Source organism: Chamaea fasciata, unplaced genomic scaffold (assembly GCF_029207755.1).
Source record: "Chamaea fasciata isolate MVZ Bird 193981 ecotype frontalis unplaced genomic scaffold, bChaFas1.0.hap1 SCAF_5, whole genome shotgun sequence".
NCBI classification, from domain to species: Eukaryota; Metazoa; Chordata; class Aves; order Passeriformes; family Sylviidae; genus Chamaea; species Chamaea fasciata.
This window is the reverse complement of record NW_027094090.1, coordinates 28,330,576-28,350,595: the sequence shown is the minus strand read 5'-3', so window position 1 is coordinate 28,350,595 and position 20,020 is coordinate 28,330,576. Positions and strand designations below refer to the sequence as shown.

The 20,020-nt window shown below is 36.1% G+C and overlaps 1 protein-coding gene across 8 annotated transcripts in view; it reads right to left on the bottom strand.

Annotated features, from left to right (window-relative positions):
* Window positions 1–1,350: 1,350 nt before the first annotated feature.
* Window positions 1,351–20,020, bottom strand: part of NRCAM (neuronal cell adhesion molecule) — a 148,417-nt gene continuing 129,747 nt past the window's right edge. For 5 of the 8 annotated variants that reach the window (XM_066183094.1, XM_066183088.1, XM_066183089.1 and 2 more), the window contains 3 exons: window positions 17,494–17,625; window positions 14,334–14,412; window positions 1,351–4,861 (listed from right to left, as the gene is read on the bottom strand). In XM_066183094.1, coding sequence (XP_066039191.1) covers window positions 4,624–4,861; window positions 14,334–14,412; window positions 17,494–17,625 — 449 coding nt within the window. In that variant the 3' untranslated portion in view covers window positions 1,351–4,623. Of the gene's footprint in view, window positions 4,862–5,428; window positions 5,487–10,627; window positions 12,562–14,333; window positions 14,413–17,493; window positions 17,626–20,020 lie in introns of those variants that run through there. The other 3 variants (XM_066183087.1, XM_066183086.1, XM_066183093.1) reach the window with 2 other exon arrangements.

Below are 20,020 nucleotides of genomic sequence, written 5' to 3'. Positions count from 1 at the left end.
TGCTATCCTTGCTCATGTAAGATGTTGGGTTTCAAAGCCAAAGCATCCCTCTTCCGAGGTCTTTGGACATGGGAAAAACAGCAGCACCCTCTGGAAGATACATATCAAGTACAGTTTACTGTCAAAGGTAAATGTAGTTCATTCCTCAATGTAGCACAAGACCTGGTAATTTTTAAAAAGTCTGGCACCAGAATTGGACTGTCTAAACTTTCTTTGTTTGAAAGCTCAGGTCTGAAACCCATATTTGTACAGCATGGGCCAGGTCTGTTTCCTCCTCATCACTTACATCCAAAATGTGACAGAAAGCCAGGCAGAATTAGATCTAAGCAGTGACTTAGATTTCTGACATGATGCCATAGGGTTTTTTTCAGCTGGCAGGGAAACCACACTACCTTCTAAACTTCTTTATTTTAGTTGAGCACCTTAGGGCAAGACAAAACAGGTCAAAAGGCTGGCTGGGTCCAGGTGACAAGAGCTGTCTCCTGCCCTGCCTCTCTCCAATTTAAACATGTGCAAACCTATTACTTGCCAGCTGGCTTCAAATTTATCCTGAGCAGCTTTCCCAGAGGGACAAAGCCAGTGCTGCCAAATTCATAACTGGGTAAACTTCTCCAACCCTAGATGAAGAATCCATCCTTCAAGTACTGAACATGATCACAATTTTTTTTACCAGCTCATTTACATGTGAGCACAGTAAGGAACTTAGTGTATATTTTTGCTGCCAAAATTCATGAGAACACTAGGATCACCATTTTTCTCCTTGCTTACAGTCACAATGGATCAGATCTACTGTCTGTCATAGTCCTGCTGACATGTATTTATCTTGACAGTTTGGTCTAAAGTTTCCACTTCTCATGTACAAAGAGCAGCCAGAGATCCCTTCAGAGATTAAAACATAATGGCCAGTTGGATTTATTTTCACTCTAGGGGCATCATTTGGGGGTAGATTCCTACAAGTAGCACATTCAGTTATTTCCATCTTCCCACAAAACCAGTTGCTGCTTCTGCCAACTTTCTGAAATGTTCTTTCCTAAGGTAGGTGAAAGGGGAAAACAGAGAGAGGGAGTGGGACAGAAACACAGCAAAGAACAATTGCTTTTCAGGAATGATTGGAATCTCATTATCTTTCTGATTTTCTCCCCAGTTCTTTTTTTCAGAAAAGAAGACACTTCCATATGGTAAATAATATTTCTTCATATATAATTTCTAGGGTTTCTGTTTTAAAATAGACCAGACATAATGAAAAGAGAATTTCGTTCCCAAATCTTTTGCCACTTTTCCTCTGCTACATGGAACCATGAGGAAATTGCATTTTCCTAGGAACACTGTGAGAATAGATTACAAGAAAAATTACCATTGGGGTATCCTCTTTAATTCCCTCAGGATTTATACAATCACTTCAGTGAGAATAAAATCCAAAGCAAAGGTATATCAGTAAAAGGAAAATGTAGCAACTATAGGTATTAGTACACTTGGGGGAACATGCACAAATAACGTATGTGTCTCCAAAAATTGTTACTGTATGAAATCCTTCTTCCCAACTAAGCCTAGGGAACTCAGACCCCTTTTTTCAGGAAATACTCTTTAATTGAAACAGAAACAGCTGTATTTCTTATCTCCCAGACAATTTACACTGCTGCAAAAATCAACAGATACCTGTACAAAAACCAAGGCAGCCGATATCTGAAGGTAGCGTGAAGACATTTGAAGATAGAAGTGCCAGAACTGAGTCTGCAGATGACAGGAGCTGAAATATCCAGGAGTTTCCAATTACATATGGAAAGGCTGACAGAATGGCTTCTGATTCAGTGATAAGATCCCTCTTTCAAGCATCATGCCCACACATCACTTTTGGATACACCTCCCGAAGCACCTGCATCTCTTGGAATCCATGGCTCTCCTGCAGTCTTCTATGCAGAACAGCTGCTCTCCTGCCCAGTCTGTTTCCATTCATATATAGAATAGACAAGATATGAAAAGAGCATTGCAATGGATTTTGTGTACTGTAAAAGACGATATCTAAAAATTCCTCACTTCAGATACTATTTAAAAACAGATAACCATAAATTTGTATGTCAGACAATTCCTTTAGGACAAAAAAATCCTTATTTGGGATCTTGTCTGAGGGCTCTTAATTTCAAATCAACATTCTTACTTTCTCTTATTCACTCTTACAGGATAGAACGTGACTGTTTCAGTTATTTTCTTTGCAGTAATATAACTAAATAAATAATAAAAACATCCATGGAAGTAAAATGCAAATAGTAGATTTCAATGGGAAATGGTCAGACAAATTTACCATTTTTTTCAAATGGTAGCATGTGAAGGTATGCAACTTTCTGTAAATAATTTGGTGGCAGAAATGGTAGTTCTGCAACATCATGGGAACAACTTCTATCAGAGTTCTTTCATGCTGTTTTTCCCCTTTGAATTCTTAATTACAGGATGAATCCAAAGTGATTTTTATTGCCAGTGTAAACAGAACAAACAGTGAAATTTTAAAACCACATTTATTTTTAATACAAAATCCGTTGCACTATTACAGAAGTGAGCCTGTATGTTTACCCCCACATGCACAGATAATTCAGCATCTACAATTAAATAAGAGTAAAATGATATTTCTCTTTTACCAAAACCATTGGCAAATCCTGTTAAGAAATGTTCTCTTTGTGCTTTGTAATCAATGTTCATATAATTCATTTCGTATTTCAGTTCCCATTAAAAAAAATTGATGAATGGAAAGCTCAAAGGTGCATAAGAAGCTTATTACAGCTGGGTTACATTTGGGATTACTTCAGTTGTGCTTTACCTACAATATATACATGAAAGCTGCAAGTTGTCCTATGGGCTAATGTAGTGCACTGGCAAAAGCTATGAATGGTTCAGTGGGAATCTGCAGGAAATGAGCAGATCACTATTTTGTTTTCACAGCAAAAAAAGAAAAAAAAAGAAAAAAAAAGTAGATGCTTTAAAATACCATGCACACCATTGGCTATAGTACTTCTTACACAGTACAACATAAGCTTTCTTGGTTTATTTGTCTGTAACACCTAGAAGCATATAGCATCTCCGCTTTAAGTGTATTTACAAATTCAACAAAATATCTACATATAAAAAGCTTACTTAAAATTAAACTTGATGCAAGTTATGAAAAACCAATTTATTGGCAAATGAAACTGAGCATTCCTTCAACCATAGGTTGTTATAAAAATTTATATTTGGAGGTAAACATTTGATTGATATAGTATGCAAGAAAAGAATTTTTTAACCGATAAGGGTAATCCTTTACCAATAAACCGTATTAGCACTTGTCAGATGGAATGCTGTGGTTCCAAGTGGTAACCCCCCCCACTGCTTCAGGCTGGAGATAATTACAAAGCTGCCACACTGATCAGGCTGGGACACAGAGAGAAATGCGCTCTCACTGATGGAGTCAGCTGGTTTGGGTTTTTAATGATTTATTTTACAAGAGCTTATACCTTGCTGTGTTAGTAAGTAATTTATCTCTGGTTGTGTTTTGGGATTTGTTTGTTTGTTCCTTTTCATTTTTATTTTAAGTATTCTAAGGCCATGAAAATATGTTGTGCTGTAACTGTGTAGAAAGCTTTTTTTAAAGGGAAAAAAAATCATACTCTTCTTTATGTAATTTAAAATATTTTAAACTTTTCATTTTTAGCACAACAGTTTCATAACACTTCTTCACATTTTTCCTTTATTTGGCAATGACAGTAGTCTGCTAATCACAGTTTACTGCACCGATTTAGTAGTACAGCGCATTATGGAATGCATATTGTATAAAGGCACTGAATGTACTTTGCCCTGTGTTTTCTGGAATATTTTCCCTCATTTTTAAAGTTTTTCTTTCAGTGACTGTACAAATTCCAAAATGCATTGCAATGCATATATTTTATGCCCTAAAATCAATTCATGTGTTTTGATGTAAAAATAGAACACTGTACTGCTGTAATACTCGGTAGATTAAAAAGGCTATAAAGTAATAGGAGCAAAGAGCAGATAATAGGGTCTCATTAAGCATCAGCAAATGCAAGTGTCATACTTAAATCATTTAGCAATTATATACTGTACATACTGTTCCTAACTGTCTTGCAAAAAGACATATGATAGCTAGACATTAAGTCACCAATTTCACAACAATGTCCACAAAGACATTGAAGTTCTATATAATACTACTATAACACTCTGACAATGAGAACGGAATTCATATCCAGGGATTCAGCTGAGGACTGCATAACAAATTGTCAACCATGTTTTTATCGTGTACACAAGATTATCTGTGAGTTGTGTAGGGTTTTTTTTTCCATGCATTATACTGTATTTGAACAGGAAACAAAATTACAACTTGACATTACTGTTTGTGTCAGTTCCTTTTAAATAAAAGTAAAAATATCCAAGTTTTGAACGAAATTTGAATTTTCTATTTTGATTCATAGTAACATACCACTTACTGTGTCATTATGCTGTGTACTGGTATTAACCTGCATATTCTCATAGCATTAACATCTGGTGGTGAGGAGCTCCGTTACCTGTGTGTTCATAGTATGAGAAGGAGGATGTACAAGTGCTTTAAGCAAACTGAAGATACAAGGGGATCAAGTTCTGTGGTTACACAAATGAATTCATGGCATTTACAGGAGAAGGAGCCTCAGAGCTCTCATTTCCTTCTGCAGGTTCTTTCTCTTTTTTACCACTATATTGTCCAATAAAGGAGCCATCCTCATTGAACTGACCATTTACACCTTCTCCATAGTCAACTAAACTATCATCACTGTCTTCTTTTTTCACAGTTCTGTCTGAAGGTGTCCGGCTTCCTTTTTTTAGAGGTTTATGGTCCTCTGCATCGCTGGAGACACAAACAAACAAACATGGGATTAACTGATGTACTGTTTATTAAGACAAAATCAGCCATGCATGCAGAGTTTATGAAAAGCATGTGTCAGCCCTATAATCCTTTAGTAAACCCACATCGCATTGTAGAGACAAATCAATATGATGCAGTTCACATGAAAACATGGTGTAAGAATGGTTTAAACAGAGAATGTCTTCAGTGGAAGGAGGGGGAGTTGTGGTTTCTTTTATTTTTTTTTTCCCCATCGTGCATGAATTTTCAGTGGTAAGAGCTGGGCCCTTGGCTTGGAGGCCATGTAGATGCAACTGCAAGCATTAAGAAGTGGGTTGTAAAGTTATAAAAAAATAATTTGTTTGTTCTCCAAAGTAACAAGCTTATGATGTGCTGTGAAGTTAGTCTGTTAAACTTCTTAATTTCTTTGACTCCTTGAAAATGAATGAAGAATGAATTTGGTTAAATGAAATATACTGATTTTCTTTACTAGTATAAAGAAAATAAAAGTGCTGCATTTCAAATAATTTGTTACATAATGCAGGCCAGACTTGCAATTTTCAACCTTACCTTTCAAGAGACCTACATATTCCATTAAAAGGGTGCAGAAGAAACAAATGAAAATAGCCTAAGAAGAAAAGCAAAGTCCATATCCTGATAGTGATCAGTATTTTAGCAATAATAAGCTGCTCTTAAAATTGCTACTATATTTACTGTATTACAGGTAAAGCAACAATTTAGCTTACAGTCACTAGAATTGAGGAGTTGAGAGCATGCTTATTCTTTTTCATTTCTTATCAGATCCATCTCCCTACCCTACTCCATGACTGATAATATTCTGATAATGATGATGGTGATTTGGAGTACAACAGAAAAAGGAAAGTAAAGAAAGGCCAGTAGAGGATATCTCAGCAGCAAAGTACTGTGGTCTTTCCTTTGTCAGTGGAACAGACGCAGCACCATCAGCATCCTCAAATAAATTTGCAGCTGTAGTAGGCTTGTTTTTCATGAAATAGATGTAGTTGGGCTCTTTTCAGAATCCTTTACACTGCACTTCAGTTTCAAGATGAAGATTTCAGCAGCAGCTCCAAAGCATTTTGAATTGAAACCCACTGTTGCCAGCTGCACTTTCGGGTGCAATTATTTACCTTGTCTTAAACAGAACGTGATTTGATTTGCATATAGGGTACAAAAAAAGGAAGTGGTTTGGGGTTTTTGTTTAGAATCACAGCTTATGGGAAATATAAAGAAACACCTATAAAATATTAAACAAAAAAATTACATTTTTTAATTTCTAGAACACTAGGCTGAATATATACTCAGCAAATTATTTTAACCCTCTAATTCCTAAAACCTAATATCTTAGTTCTTCAAATAATGCATTTTTTTCCTAAATAATATCTTTGAACACCCAGAGAACCCATATAGATATATATAGATATATATAGATATACACACATTACATAGGATGTACAAGGTCACATAGATCATATAGTTAGCCAACAAAAGCCCTGTTGAGAAACTATTAACTATTGCTAGAAGACCATTACACCCATTTTCCATCAAGCTGTTCAAGCTGTTTCTCCTCATCTCATCAGGTTTTTTTTTGTTTTTTTTTTTTTTTTTTTTTTTTTTTTTGTTTTGTTTTTTGTTTTTTTTTTTTTTTTTTTTGGAAAACACAAAGTTATTAAATACTATAAGAAGGCCACCTCTAATATGCATATACTTACAGAAAAAGCATACCAGAAATTTTATCATTCTGCATATACACCAGAAAAGAAGTGGTAGGAAAATCTCTTTTATTTACATTTAAGAAAATCTTCATGCTCAAAGCACACAAAAGCAAAACCGAATGTGACTGTATCAGGCCTGATGTTTTACTTATTGCTGTGTACAAGGCACGAGGATAAATGTCTATCATTGATCTGTGCTCACTGGTGCTGCAAACATACAGGACAGTAACATTTAAAAGACTGTATTCCAAAATTTCAAGAATCCAGCAGCAAAGTGAAAATGTTTATAACACTGTGAACACAAGCAGATTAGAGAGACATTACTGTAGAGAGCTCATTTTGGAAGGACCCTATATTTAAAAGGTTGAAGATGGGATCGAGTGTTTAATACTCATACACAATGTAGTTTCTCCAATGCCCCCATCAAAAGGTATTAACAGTCATTAAAACAGGCTGTACAAGTCAAATGAAGGCCAGGCCCCCCTTTGAAATTGTAACCAGTCCTACTCCCAAGGAAGATCTGCTGCCTGGGTAAGACTGTTAAGGAAAGAACACTGGTATATGGTTTGTTGTTTAACTTCAGATGAATAACTTCATAATTCCTTACACCATAATACGCAGAAATGAAAATAAATTAAAACTGCAATTATATAATGTTCCAACTGGTCATGAATCACTGTGCAAATATTCTAAAGCTTGACCCTTGCCAGTGTAATTCACTAGGTTGGAATTTACATAAATAAATAATATGCCACTACTGTATTAGAAGTATCAACATTTTTGTGTTTAATCCAATGAAAAGCTTGATTTGCCTTTACAATTTAGAAAAAATCTGAGTATGAGAACTTCTATTTTGTGTTGCTGTTGTGGTTTTCTCACTTATATTTTTGCAAATGAAGTTTATGTACAAGACAAACAATGAAGAAGTACTTACACAGTTGGTTGCATTGTGTATGCAGGTTTTCTATATTTTAGTCAGGATGTGAATTCTACTATCTCTATAATCAAAACCAAACAAAACTCCAGATTTACCCAGGAGTGTATCTGCACAGAAGTGGGCACCAGTGTGAGAGCACAGTCACAGCAAATGCAAAAATCAAATCTGAACCCTTGTTGCACTATGTAAGTCTAGAGAGAGGTTCTGCCAGGACTCAGGCAGTGGAAAAACAAGTAGGATTATCCAAGATGCTTTACACTCCTGGTTCAGAAAAGAAAACAAATGCCATGGTACCATTTTTTCTGTATCAAACAAATAGGAGAAGGAGAGAAAAGTGAACACATCAATGTTTTGGACATCACTTTTGCTGCCCTGGGAATATAAAACACAGAAGGGGCTCTGGTGCTCTGGCAAAACAAATGTATTATTATATACGAATGTTTGTTGCTAAGAAGTAAACTGCAAAATCTGCTGAATTACATTAGGAAGGACTATAGAACACCTCAGGCTGCAGAATTCATAATATATTGCCAAAACATGGTAAAGCCATAAGTACTGATACTGTACCCACAAGGTTTGCCAACCTTGCTTACAATTGTTCATAAAACTATTCCAAAATGCAATCAGGATAAATCATACTGTCTTTCAGTTTCTCTTTGTGGTTTTGCTTGCTGACTTTTATTATGTACCTTTGATATTAAAAGATGAAATGCAAATTGGGTTGACTAAAATTACATTGGGAAATTGAAGACCTTTTTGAAAGTGTCGTTTATGCAGCATGTATAATTAATAGTCAGAAAACAATACTGGAAGGGAACCAAACATGAGTGAGAATGGGTATGAATTCTTTATTTAGAACCATGGAAGTTAAGTGTACTCATACTTCTACTATTTTTTGATGTATAAATAAATTCCATACTAGTATCTTTTTAAGGATGAAAATTTCTCAAAGAAGACTTATATGTACCAATCATTTTTGTAAGTACTTATATGTACCACATACACTTCTTTTCAGTAAGAAAAGTGCTTAATATTAAAGCATACTCTGAAAGCATGATTTAAGTATTAATCATTAATGATTGCTATTATATGAAGATGTTTCTTTTTCTTCTTAGTTAAATGAAACACATAGCAAACTTGAAGCTAATTATTAAGAGATATAGGAAGTATGAAGGTAACAATAACATAAGCGCAAAGTACAAATTTATTTGCTTTAAAAAGTAATTCCATTTCACAAGCTTATCAGTTATTGAAAGAAATATGTACCTTGAAATCTCCTTTCTTCTTTCAACTTTTCAATTTTTCTTCCTTAGATATGGGTACATGCAGCAACCAGTCAGAATGGGGAAGACACTTTTACGATGCCTCTGCAGTCCAGCAGGCAACTAGTTCCCAACTAAACTTTGCCATATTCATAGACATGCAAAGAGACTCAATATATGGTTAGCAATGTACTACTTTTCCTTAGAGCACAACTGTCAGATGAAAAGCAACATGAAACAAAGTGGCTAAAGCACTGTGGGCTGTGAGACAAAGAAAGCGGATGCAGAAGATTAAAACTGCTGGCAGTAAATTCCTTTTTCTGTGACCTTAGGTCAATAGCCCAGAAATGTTTAAGTAAAAGCAATCAGGTGAAGCCTCAGAAATGCCTTCTGCTATGGCTTCCCTGCATACTCCAGGAGAATCTGCCCCTAGACCTAACAGGTTTCTGCTCACACTCCTAAATTATTAGGACTGTGAATCCTAATATTATTAGAGTCAATCCAGATTTTAAACCATTTTACTATTTCTTATTTAGCTAATACTTAAGCACACCTATATTAGTCTTCTGAGTAGTTTTTCATTAACATCTCTGTAATATTTAATCTTCAGTCCTGGTAGAAGCTGGAAAAACTGGGTGATGAAGCTCTGGCTTTAAAAAGCAACGTGTTGAAAAAGTTGTTAATCACACAGGCATTCAAGAATTAAAACAAGAATTGCCAAAGAAAGTACATCTGTGTAAATTAGAATACAGTCAGACCACTGCCAAATCAAATTGGACTATTCAGTTCTTCAGACAGTCCATTGAGATAATCTCTTGTTCTGGAAGGGACCAAGCTTAGAATTTCAGTCCTGACGCACCAATCATGGCTGTGAAAACACACCTAAATTGCAAGTTAAGTAACTACAAGAGAGAAAGCCCCACAGTCGTAGTTACAAACTTTATTTTCATTGTTAATCAACTCAGAAGGAGAAGGAAGAGTAATATATTATATCTAGCAATCCCAGAACTCTGCCACAGTGTCTCACGGCATACCCTAGAATTTCTAGGAAAAATGCTGTGTGTCAAAACATTGAAGAATAGAGGCAAAATAATTCACCAAAATGTGCAAATATCCTGTGTTACCACACTAGCATCCTACTACTGTAATTTCCTTGCGCTGTCTTATATTCTAAGAACATTCTGCAGACTTTCATCCTTCCCTTGTAGGTACTTGCTTCCAGTCTTCCTACCCATGAACCCATGGGTCTGTAGCTTTCCTAACTTAAATTTCTCTTGATTTATGGACCAGGAGGAAAATTTAGGCTAATTTATACACCTACGCTGACCTCAACACACATCTGTGGTGCTTATTCTATTTCTTGCAGATTCTTAGTGTAGACAATGACTGTCCATGATTTACTGTCTCAGTCTTCTACAACTCAGAAAACCACTGAGGATGCAATGCAGATTGCTACAGAGGCACTGTTTTCCCTTTTAATGCAAAAATGAAGGAATCCATCCAGTGACAGGAATGTAGCATCCACAATCATTCCATGGTTCCTGAAACATCTGCATCTCCTAAAGCATTATTTCCTTCACTAGATCAATATGGCAGAAAAATCTGATGTTGTCTGGTCCTGCAGACCAGCCAATTCTCATGCAGAAAGTATTCTCTTAGTTGAAGTTGAGGAGTGCAAAACTTCAAACAAATCCAAACCATCCCAAGACCACTAGGAAGCCTAGAAATGCAATGTGAAAAAAACCCTCCCCTAAAACTGAGAGCTATGATTTTTCTAGAATATCTTAATTAGTCATTAAGATTTAAGTAACTTCATAATTTAAATCTTACACTGAAACAACTAATCTTCTAAGCACTGGGTTTATTTGTCCAGAAATACTGAAACATTTCCATGTCTTTCACTCTTCTCAGTTCCTGAGAAAGTAGGAAGCAAGTCTATGTTCTTAGAAAGTTCCTCTTGATGGTCTGGTATCTCTCTGAAAGTGAGATGTCTTTTCGTACTTGGCATGAAATGATTGTGAGACTTTATACTTTCCCTTCCCTCCTTTGAACTTTGGAGGAGAACGCAAGGAGCTCAGACACTTGTGAGGAGAACAGGAAGAGCTTCCAACAAAGCTCTTTTTTTTCATCTGACATAAGGAGTGTTTGTGTTCTGAGAAATCCTTCATGATCTGGACTAAGGATTCACCAAAGAGCTTGCCCCCTGTGTACGGTAAAGATAACAGTTTACATTTCAGATCTAGCGATGAACTCCATGGACGCAGCCATAGAGCTCTCCAGGCTACAGTGAGGCATGCCACATTTTTAACAGTGAGGCTAAGAGAATCTTCAGCTGCATCATGGATAAAATTAGCTGCAATTTTACACAGCCTACGTTTCCTCTGCATGGCACCAGATGGGACCCATTTCTTTTTGAATCTGGCTCGTTCTTCCTCTAACCATATTAGTAAAGCTTTAGAAGCGTAAGTGCAGTAGATAGATACTCTAAGCTGGGCTGCAACTAGCTTGAAAGATCTTTTAATTGCTTCCTCAATCTTTCTATCAGTAGGATCTTTAGGGAGAGCATCTGTATTATCAGGCACTGTCAGTACAGAATCACCAGTAACCAATGCTCTGTCTATCTCAGGCAAGGTCCCCCACAAAGCAGCTTTATCCACTGGAAAAGGATAGAGCTTACATAAGACTGGTGGGGCTTCATGCTTGGCTTCAGGATTTCCCCAAATCCTGCAGACAAGATCTTCCACAGCTGAATGGATAGGAAGTGCATTATCTACTTTGCCTTCTTCAGAGGGGATAAGCAGTTCTTCTGAAGCACATTCAGATTTGGAAGATTTTAGCATTAGCACTCTCTTTATGTGTTCAAACAGGTAATTCTGATGCTCCATGTCAAATTTACGCAGAGGATCTTGTTCTTCTGGATCTTCTGTAGGAGACTCAGATGCCACCTCCCCGTCTTCAGGGGCTGATTCAACTTCCAAGGCTTTGTCAGCCTCAGATTTCTCCTTCCCATAAGCTGTTTGATCTTTTAAGCTGTCCATATGATCAGATTCAGAAGTCTGGGAACTGCTCCCAGACGCTTCTAAAGGAACCAGTGGAACTTCCACAATTGGTACCCTGGGATGCTTTACAGAATGGGGCCTAGCCTGTGCCACAGACGTTATGCTTTGTCTGGCTGCTGTCAAAGCATCCTTTAAGACAGTGGCCAGCTCAGGCAAGATCACAGATTTCATTAGTGAATTCTTTTCAGATTCAGAGAAGTGAGTAGAAGGTCTTACCTTCCTGTAGCAGGAGCTCTGAGTGTCTTCTGAATCTGAGCTGCAGTCTGGGGTCTGGCTGTGCTGGAGAGAAGAATGCTGCCTTGGCAGTAAGCCACCAACTGAGTTGCAGCTGAGGGGTTGCTGGAAAGGGGATGGCTGTCCTGCCTGAGAATCTGAGCCCTCCTCCGACCCCATTAGCTGTTGCTCAGAAGCATGATGTCTAGAGCCATGCCTGTACTTCCATTCGTCTGACCTCTTTTCCTCTCGGCAGAGGGAAGCAGAGACAGAACGAACCCTTGTAAGCTCTGAAGACTGCCTAGCCCTCCTCCTGGTGTAGGAGGTCTCTGATCTGGTGCTGGAGCATTGATCCCCTGACCTTCTGAAGAAGTTGGATCTGTCAGATCTCACAGACTTTGCTTTGGTAAAGACAGGGTCTGCTTCAGAAGATTTGGCACATCTACCTTTTCTTTTCTTTTCCTTGTCCAGTTTCTTTCCTGTCCAAGCAGACATGGACCTGAAGTGATGAAAAAAGTTCAAAATACTCGAATTCCTAGATCTTTCAAAAATTACATTTTTTTTCCAAGGGAAACCCTATACCCTTTTTCCTCAAAGAAGCACCGCATCATGTGAGGCAGACAAACTGGGAACTGAGTGACTGCAGTGATGCTGGGCTGCAGAGAGGATGACAAGACATCTTCTGAAATCTGACTGGTTGCTGCTTCTGCCCTGTCTCTAAGGAAAAAAGAGGAAAGCCCAGTATAGACTAATTACACAGAAATACTTTTTAGAAAGGAGTTTTCACAGGGTACATAGAATGAACTCTTTCAGGTGAACAAGTGCGAAAGCTTGGCAGGCATCTGCCCATATTCACCAGACATGAGTGAATAAATGCATTGTAAAATAATTTAATAAAGCTCTAGATCATTCTTTAGATTAACTCAACCCACTTAAATATGGAGACATAAATTCAAATCTTGCTACAGGTCACACATGAAAGCAGGCTTGAATACTTATTCCAGGCCTGAGAAAACATGTATTGAGGTCATATCATTTGTACAATTCTGTACAAAGGTAGGTTTCTGCTGCTGAAAGTTCCAAGTATCAAGAATCAGTGGAGCAATAAAGGAGTATGCAAACTAGGCTTCCCAGGAAAACTTATACAGTACTTTTTTAACTTTACTTCCAAAGATTGCTTCACACTTCCCTTTTTATCAGTTGAATTTAGGTAATTCATATGCACTTACAGCTGTAATAAAATACTATTCTGAACTCATTAACCTAAGAACAGAGTATATTGTTTTTCATCAAAGAAGAATAAACAGAAACTGCTCCTTAGCATTCAGAACTGTACATCTAGTCCTGTCAGATCAAGATGTACCTTTCCCTTCTAAGAGGAAGATAAGGCAACAAAGTAGATCCTTCTTTAAAAAAACTGCATTTTCTATGTACGTTTGTAAATGTCAATTCTTTGCAATAATAAAGGACTTCTACACTGCTTTTGACACAGGAATGTACTATCTATTATAACACCCATGTAAAATACCATCATATTGACCTATTTAGAAAATAATAACATTATTTTTTTGTACTAATCAAAAACCAAATAAGCTGCTTATTTAATAAGCTATATTCATAATTGTTGTATGAGTAGTCTTGCCAAGGAATGCTTTTGGTAATGCCAGATTTGGCTGGACTGCATTTACTATAAAGGAAGAGAGTCAGGAATAAGAGTGGTGTTGCATGCTTTGAAGCTGCTTGCTATATATCTTGTACTGAAATACATGAAAGGGAGATTTGCTTTCTCGTCGGACACTCCTTCACCTCTGTGTATAACATCACTTCTTTGTTACTGGATTAGATGTTAGTACTGCTAGCTATTTTAAATGCATTCGTTTTCCAGTCAACACCAGATTGTCATTATTAGGCTTCAGTTAGAAACTTATTTTCAAAAACTATAACGCTCAACATAGTGCCCAAACTGAAAGGACACTGTATGTGGCATTTGAACTATCTGAAAGATGGCTTTGTAAATAAAGATTTCACACTCTGACTTTCAAACACATACAATTGTGTTTGAATCTGGTTTTCGCCTTGCATTAGCAAATGGATTATACTAAGCTTGGATAATTTTCTTTTTCTTATGGTGTGGTTGAAATGCTATTTTTAGTTCTAAATAACACCAGATACAGACATGGAAAAAAAATTAGTCCTAAATTAATAAGTGTGATACTATATACAGTACATGTGTGACAACAGTGAACATGACAAACCACATCAGCTGCTCACCTGTATTCACCAAATGTTCCATCATCTTCCTTCATAGGTTGTATTTCTGGATCAGCATGTGCATCCTCCTTTTCCTTCACTAAAATATTTGAAATAGTAATTTTTAATCATGAAACTGAAAGATGAGAAAATCTAAGACCTTAATTTCTCAAACTGATCACATTTGGCAGAAATGTGGTTTGAATAAAAACTGATTTTTTTTAAAAGGGGCCTTAGGCTGTTAGGGTGGGGTTTTTTTAAGAAAAAGATCAGTTAATTAGTTATAGAATTTTATTTTCATTCAAGTATGACTGTATGTCATTTTGTACTAACAAAACTTTTTCTTTCTTTTATTTCTAGCACTAAAGAGAGAAAATTGTCAAAAATCCTACTAAAATAACTTACTTAGATTATTATTAGAGTTATTGTTTAATCAAATTTGAATTATTTTGTTCTACTTAACAATGCTCTCTATTTCTTCTTGATATTCTTCTCAGTCTGAATCAGATTCACTTTTGTTCACTGTCCTTTTGGACATTTTCTGCCTTAATTTCATGTAATAAGCCTGCAGAGAATTTTAGATCCTTTTTTCCATTATTAATAATTCTCAAAATAATTCTTAAAAATCATTCTCATGGTTTGTTAATTTCTTCTTTTCTACAACATGATCAAACCCAACTCAAAGTCACATATACTGGAACTTAAATTTTACACAACTGTATTTCTTGCACATTCTGGTTTTAGGTTTAATCCTTGTTCACTGGTGGGAATAAATCCACGCATGTAACTTGTCCCTATAAAATAATAAATGCAGCACACTGACACAGAAACCCACTAGCACCTGAGGGGTCAGATATTTACAGATGACATGTATTCCCATAAGTTAAGATTGTTGACAGGATAAAACAATATACTCACTTTAAAAATTATGTTCATGGTTCTTCCCTTTGCCTTTTCATTTCTGTTTTTCTGGCATCTATTCAAATCTTTCCCTTGTCTAGCAGACAGAGTTATATAATCAAATATGTATATCCAATCCTCTTGTCTTTAACTCTGGTATTTTCCATATTTTATTTGTACATCATTAATTTATTTGCTGTTATTTAAGAGGATTTGAATCATTCCTGAAAGTATTTACCAAGTCCATAATTGCAATAAAGCATATCACCTTGAGATATATCAGGCTGCTACAATTTCATACTGAAAGTAATTGATTACTTTCTACAAACCACAGGCAATCTCAAGGTGACATGCAAAAATTGTGATGAAAAAGAGTTAATAACTGAAATTTTTGTGGATTTCATAACTTAGTGCTTTCCATTTGTCACTATGTGTGGAACAGTACATTTGCAATGACCCAAGAAATACAAAGTCACTGCTATAAACACCAGTACATACTGATTCTAGAAATCTTATAAACAGTCTAAGTCCACCTTTATACATGTGTGTGTGTATATGCATATGTATCTGTGCATGAAAAAACATACACCTTGCAACTAATAATTCTACAGAAGCAGCAAAAAGGACAGAATATCAAGGATCCTCAAAGTAATGACAACCTTAGCATCCAACTGCCCTCTACACTTTTACTCAAAACCTCCTCTAGACGATGGTTCACTCCATGTCCTCCCTTTTCTTTTCAGTTCACTTCACTTCACTTGCTTCAGTCACTTTTTCTATATCCTCTATTATCTCATTTTCTCTTTAAAAAATCCAAATATTAGGAAAAAACCCCTAAGATTTCTTCAGCCTGTCATATAACTCTATGTAACACTATGTTCCTTAATCTTTTCTTCGTAGCCGTAGGCAGCTGGAACAGAAACTTCTCTTACCTAATTCTTCCTGTCACTACAGATCTTTGCTCTCTCTGTAAAACAATCTAGCAGTTAGATTAGGCAGAGTAGGATTCTTGTACTTAATAAAGTGATTTACTCAGAAAAATAATCTGCTTTTTTATTCCAGCAGATTTCCCCATGAAGAGCTAAAATTCTTAGTGTTACCTGACACTAAGTTTTCAGAAGTGCACTGGTCAAAACAAACAGGAGAAAATAAAACCAAACGTGGATTTTTCTTTTGTACTTTTCTAAATGCATCCGTCTTTTTCATGCCCAAATCAACAGTATGAACCTCAAGAAGTTTGAGTTGATGTTAAATAAGTGTTCTAGAGTCTGGATATTTATGTTATTTCCAAACCTTAGGACAAAATATTTTTTTCTTTAAATCAAGATTTTACACAAAACTTAGCAACTGTACTTTTTATTGTAGCTAGAATAGGAGAATGAAAAATCAGCTTATCCTTTGATGCTCACTTGAAGTTCATTCATAGCTACTCATACCTCAACAGCTGCTCTGAGATCCTATCTGGCAGCACTGTGCAAACTGGTTCTCATTATCCTTTTCAAGACAGCTTTGGTCTATGGACCTACTCCCCAGAAAGAAATATAAGACCAAGGAAAGATATATATGATACCTATATGTCCACATACACATACATGCCTTTTGTAATATGTATACCAGGAGGGGTGCATGTTTTGATAGATGACATACATTGTGTAGTTCCAATTTTTAATAAAAATTAAAAAACATACTTGGTGATTCCTAGACCCACCATAAAAAAGCACTTATTCTCCATCTCCTCTTAGAAAGAAAAACCCCAGCCTAACTGAAGGATGGTAACTAAGCTGCAAAACTTTTGAGGCTGAACATGATACAGATTCTGGGAAGGAACTCAAGCTACTGGAAACAGTATAACATATGAAGAGATTTGTCTTACGACATGCATTCCCCATACTTTAAAGCAGCCAGTGACTATGGTCTGAACTTTCTGACCAAATAAATTCTAACTCAACTCATGTTAGTGGATTAAAGCCATCTGCATTGGACTTCAGAAAGTGGAATGTGCACTAGCGGTGATGTTCCAAAGTTCAAACCTCTCTAGAGAGGTCATGCACTGCTATGACCCTCCAGGAATGAAGAAGGTCCTTCTCTTACGCTGAAATAGATGTAGGTTTTCTACCTATAGGCAGATGGCTCCTGTCAAGCCCACGAAATGATAAGACTGATTTGTCATATACACAGTGTAAATGTAAACCAGTAGCAAATGTAATTTTCCGGTAAGCCTGAGATCTGTCTTAATGGGTTATCAACAGATGAATTTTACTGTCCTAGTTAAATAGCATACCTGGATACTTGCCACCCTTATTCCTCCTTATGAAGCAAACAATCAGTAAAATCAAGATCAGAAGAGCAACAGCACACATAAGACCAATGAACCATCCTTGAGTAGCGATGTCTACCTGCCGGCTTGCCATTGCTAGAGATAAAAGAAGAAAAATTATGTTTTGCTGCATTTAGATGCTACGCTAATTCAGATAAATAACAGCCAATATCATGTTCATTAAAGAATAACATTCACTGTGAAAAATAGATAACATTAAGATAACAGTGGTTCTGTATTTTGTATTTTCATTATTCAGAATATTTCCAAGTACCTATGCATAGAAGTTACTTTACAGTAATATAGGAAGTCTTCTAACATTTAAGCTTAGTAACTACTTTGCAAAATCAACATACATACTACATGTTTTCCACAAACCTCAAAACTGTTCTGAACCATTTTGAATTAAACTACTGAAATGAAGTTGCAAATTATAATTCACACAAACATGTCAATTGCATTTTTAAAATGAACAAAAAGCCAATACTGATTAGCTAATGCATTCCCATCATTCTGAAATGGGGAGACAGATGGGTCATTCAAGGGCCCTAACATTCAATTTCAACTAAAAATCAACAATGAAACATCCTTTAAAACCTTATTAAGCATCAGGTTTTCTTTCTTTCCTCAAACCCATACCTCATCCTACAAGTAATTTATCATGATTGCCATGATTTGGCATTAGTGAGGGTTTAACATGATGCAACTGGGAAGCCTTTCCTTGGCACAATTTCTCTCCAAATGCTAACTCTAGCTGGAAGATAATGTAAATAATAAGTAATCTACAAAGAAAATACTACAGGCACTAATAAGGGCAGGAATTATCTATGTGGTCTAGGATTTGGATCTACTGGTCTCCAACGCAGTAGGAGGATTATTCTAGTGAAGTTTATTTTCTGCTCCACTGTTGGAAACACACTACAGGCAACTTGACAGGATTTGCTGCTGGGAGAAAGTGGAAAGAGTGAGAGGAGTGAGGGATACATGCTCCAAACAGAAGAAAATATGAAGTGGAGGAAGATGAACATCCATCCAAACCTATCATCATTCTTCAGTTTCTTCCCCAGACCCAAAACCCAAGAGTATGAAACTCTATGAAGAACTGCTCAATAGACAGAATTCAAGCCAATGTCTCAGTGTCATTTTCTAGTTAAGAAGGAGTGTGAGACAGGTAGCTTGGAAAAGCAGCTGCCAATAGTTCCACATTCTGGAGGGATTCTATGAAAATGCAAAGTACTTCCGATGTCTGGAAACAGTATCTCCAGTCCATTCCATTGGGAAGACCAGTGTGTATTCCACTTTAGAAGTACTATGCTAAAATTAACTCTTTCTTTCAATGCTTATTTTTGTCTTACTGGGCAAAGCCATGACTTGATTTCCATTTAAATAATTCAATGAGTTAATGTGCCTGGTTATTGTGGAGATACAATCAGGAGATTTCTCATTCCTTGTTTATGTTTTCTGATATTTTAAAAACTGACTCTTATATGCACAAGAATTTCAATTATTTTTGCATAAAAGTCACTACATGTCATATAAATATATCATTTATATACCTAAATATTTATACTCTTTATGCCACATATAAATATGCATAAATGTATATATATATAAAAATATTAAAAAGTGGTAATCTTTCTCTGAACTACAAATGATAATAAAAGAAAACTCTGTTTTCATATTAAGGTTATAATTATTTTGATTTTTGTGCATCTGCATTCATAATAAGGCATTAAATGTTGTATAATACATACTGTCACAAAATGCAAAAGCACAATTCACATTTCAAATTAGTAAGAAAGAGCATCAAGCCAAACAACTCATGCATAAAAATATGCAAGATAGATGGGAAAATGAAAACTATTTATGCAGCTTCCTATATTAACTTACTGCATTTCTAGATCTCTGTGTGTGATTAAAAATGGCTCATTTCCTGCCTACATTAAGCAAATTATTTGCTTCAGGCAGAAAAACCTTGCATCTTGGTGAACCAATAATGCAGGAGTCAATGCAGAACACTGTACTGGGAATGCCCAAAAAGATAAACCTGTACACTGTGAAGACACTCTATAGGAATGATTGTCAAAGAAAAAAATCTGGGAAAAGCCTCATATTTGAAAGATCAAACTTTTCATTCCTAATTAAGGATATATTCCAGTGTTTGCCTCTTTGTCCCCTCCATCTTTCTTCAGTGTTTAAAAGCTTTGATCTAGGCTGAAGACACAAGATTTTTCTGTAAGAAATAGGCTATGTTTATAATTTCATGCTGAACATAGAAACTTTCCATTATCAAGAGCAGAAAGGAGTGTCTAAAGTCCCTTCTTCCTTAACTACACAAGGGCATGAGTCAACATGACTGGGTAAGTACAGGAATCCTTATCTACTGGCTCAGTACTTTTTGTGCAGAAAGATGCTTTCGGGAAGGTTTCCATGTAGCTTGTTTTGAATTATGTTACAGTCCTGATCCCTGTTTGCAGCTCCTTTAGGCTTC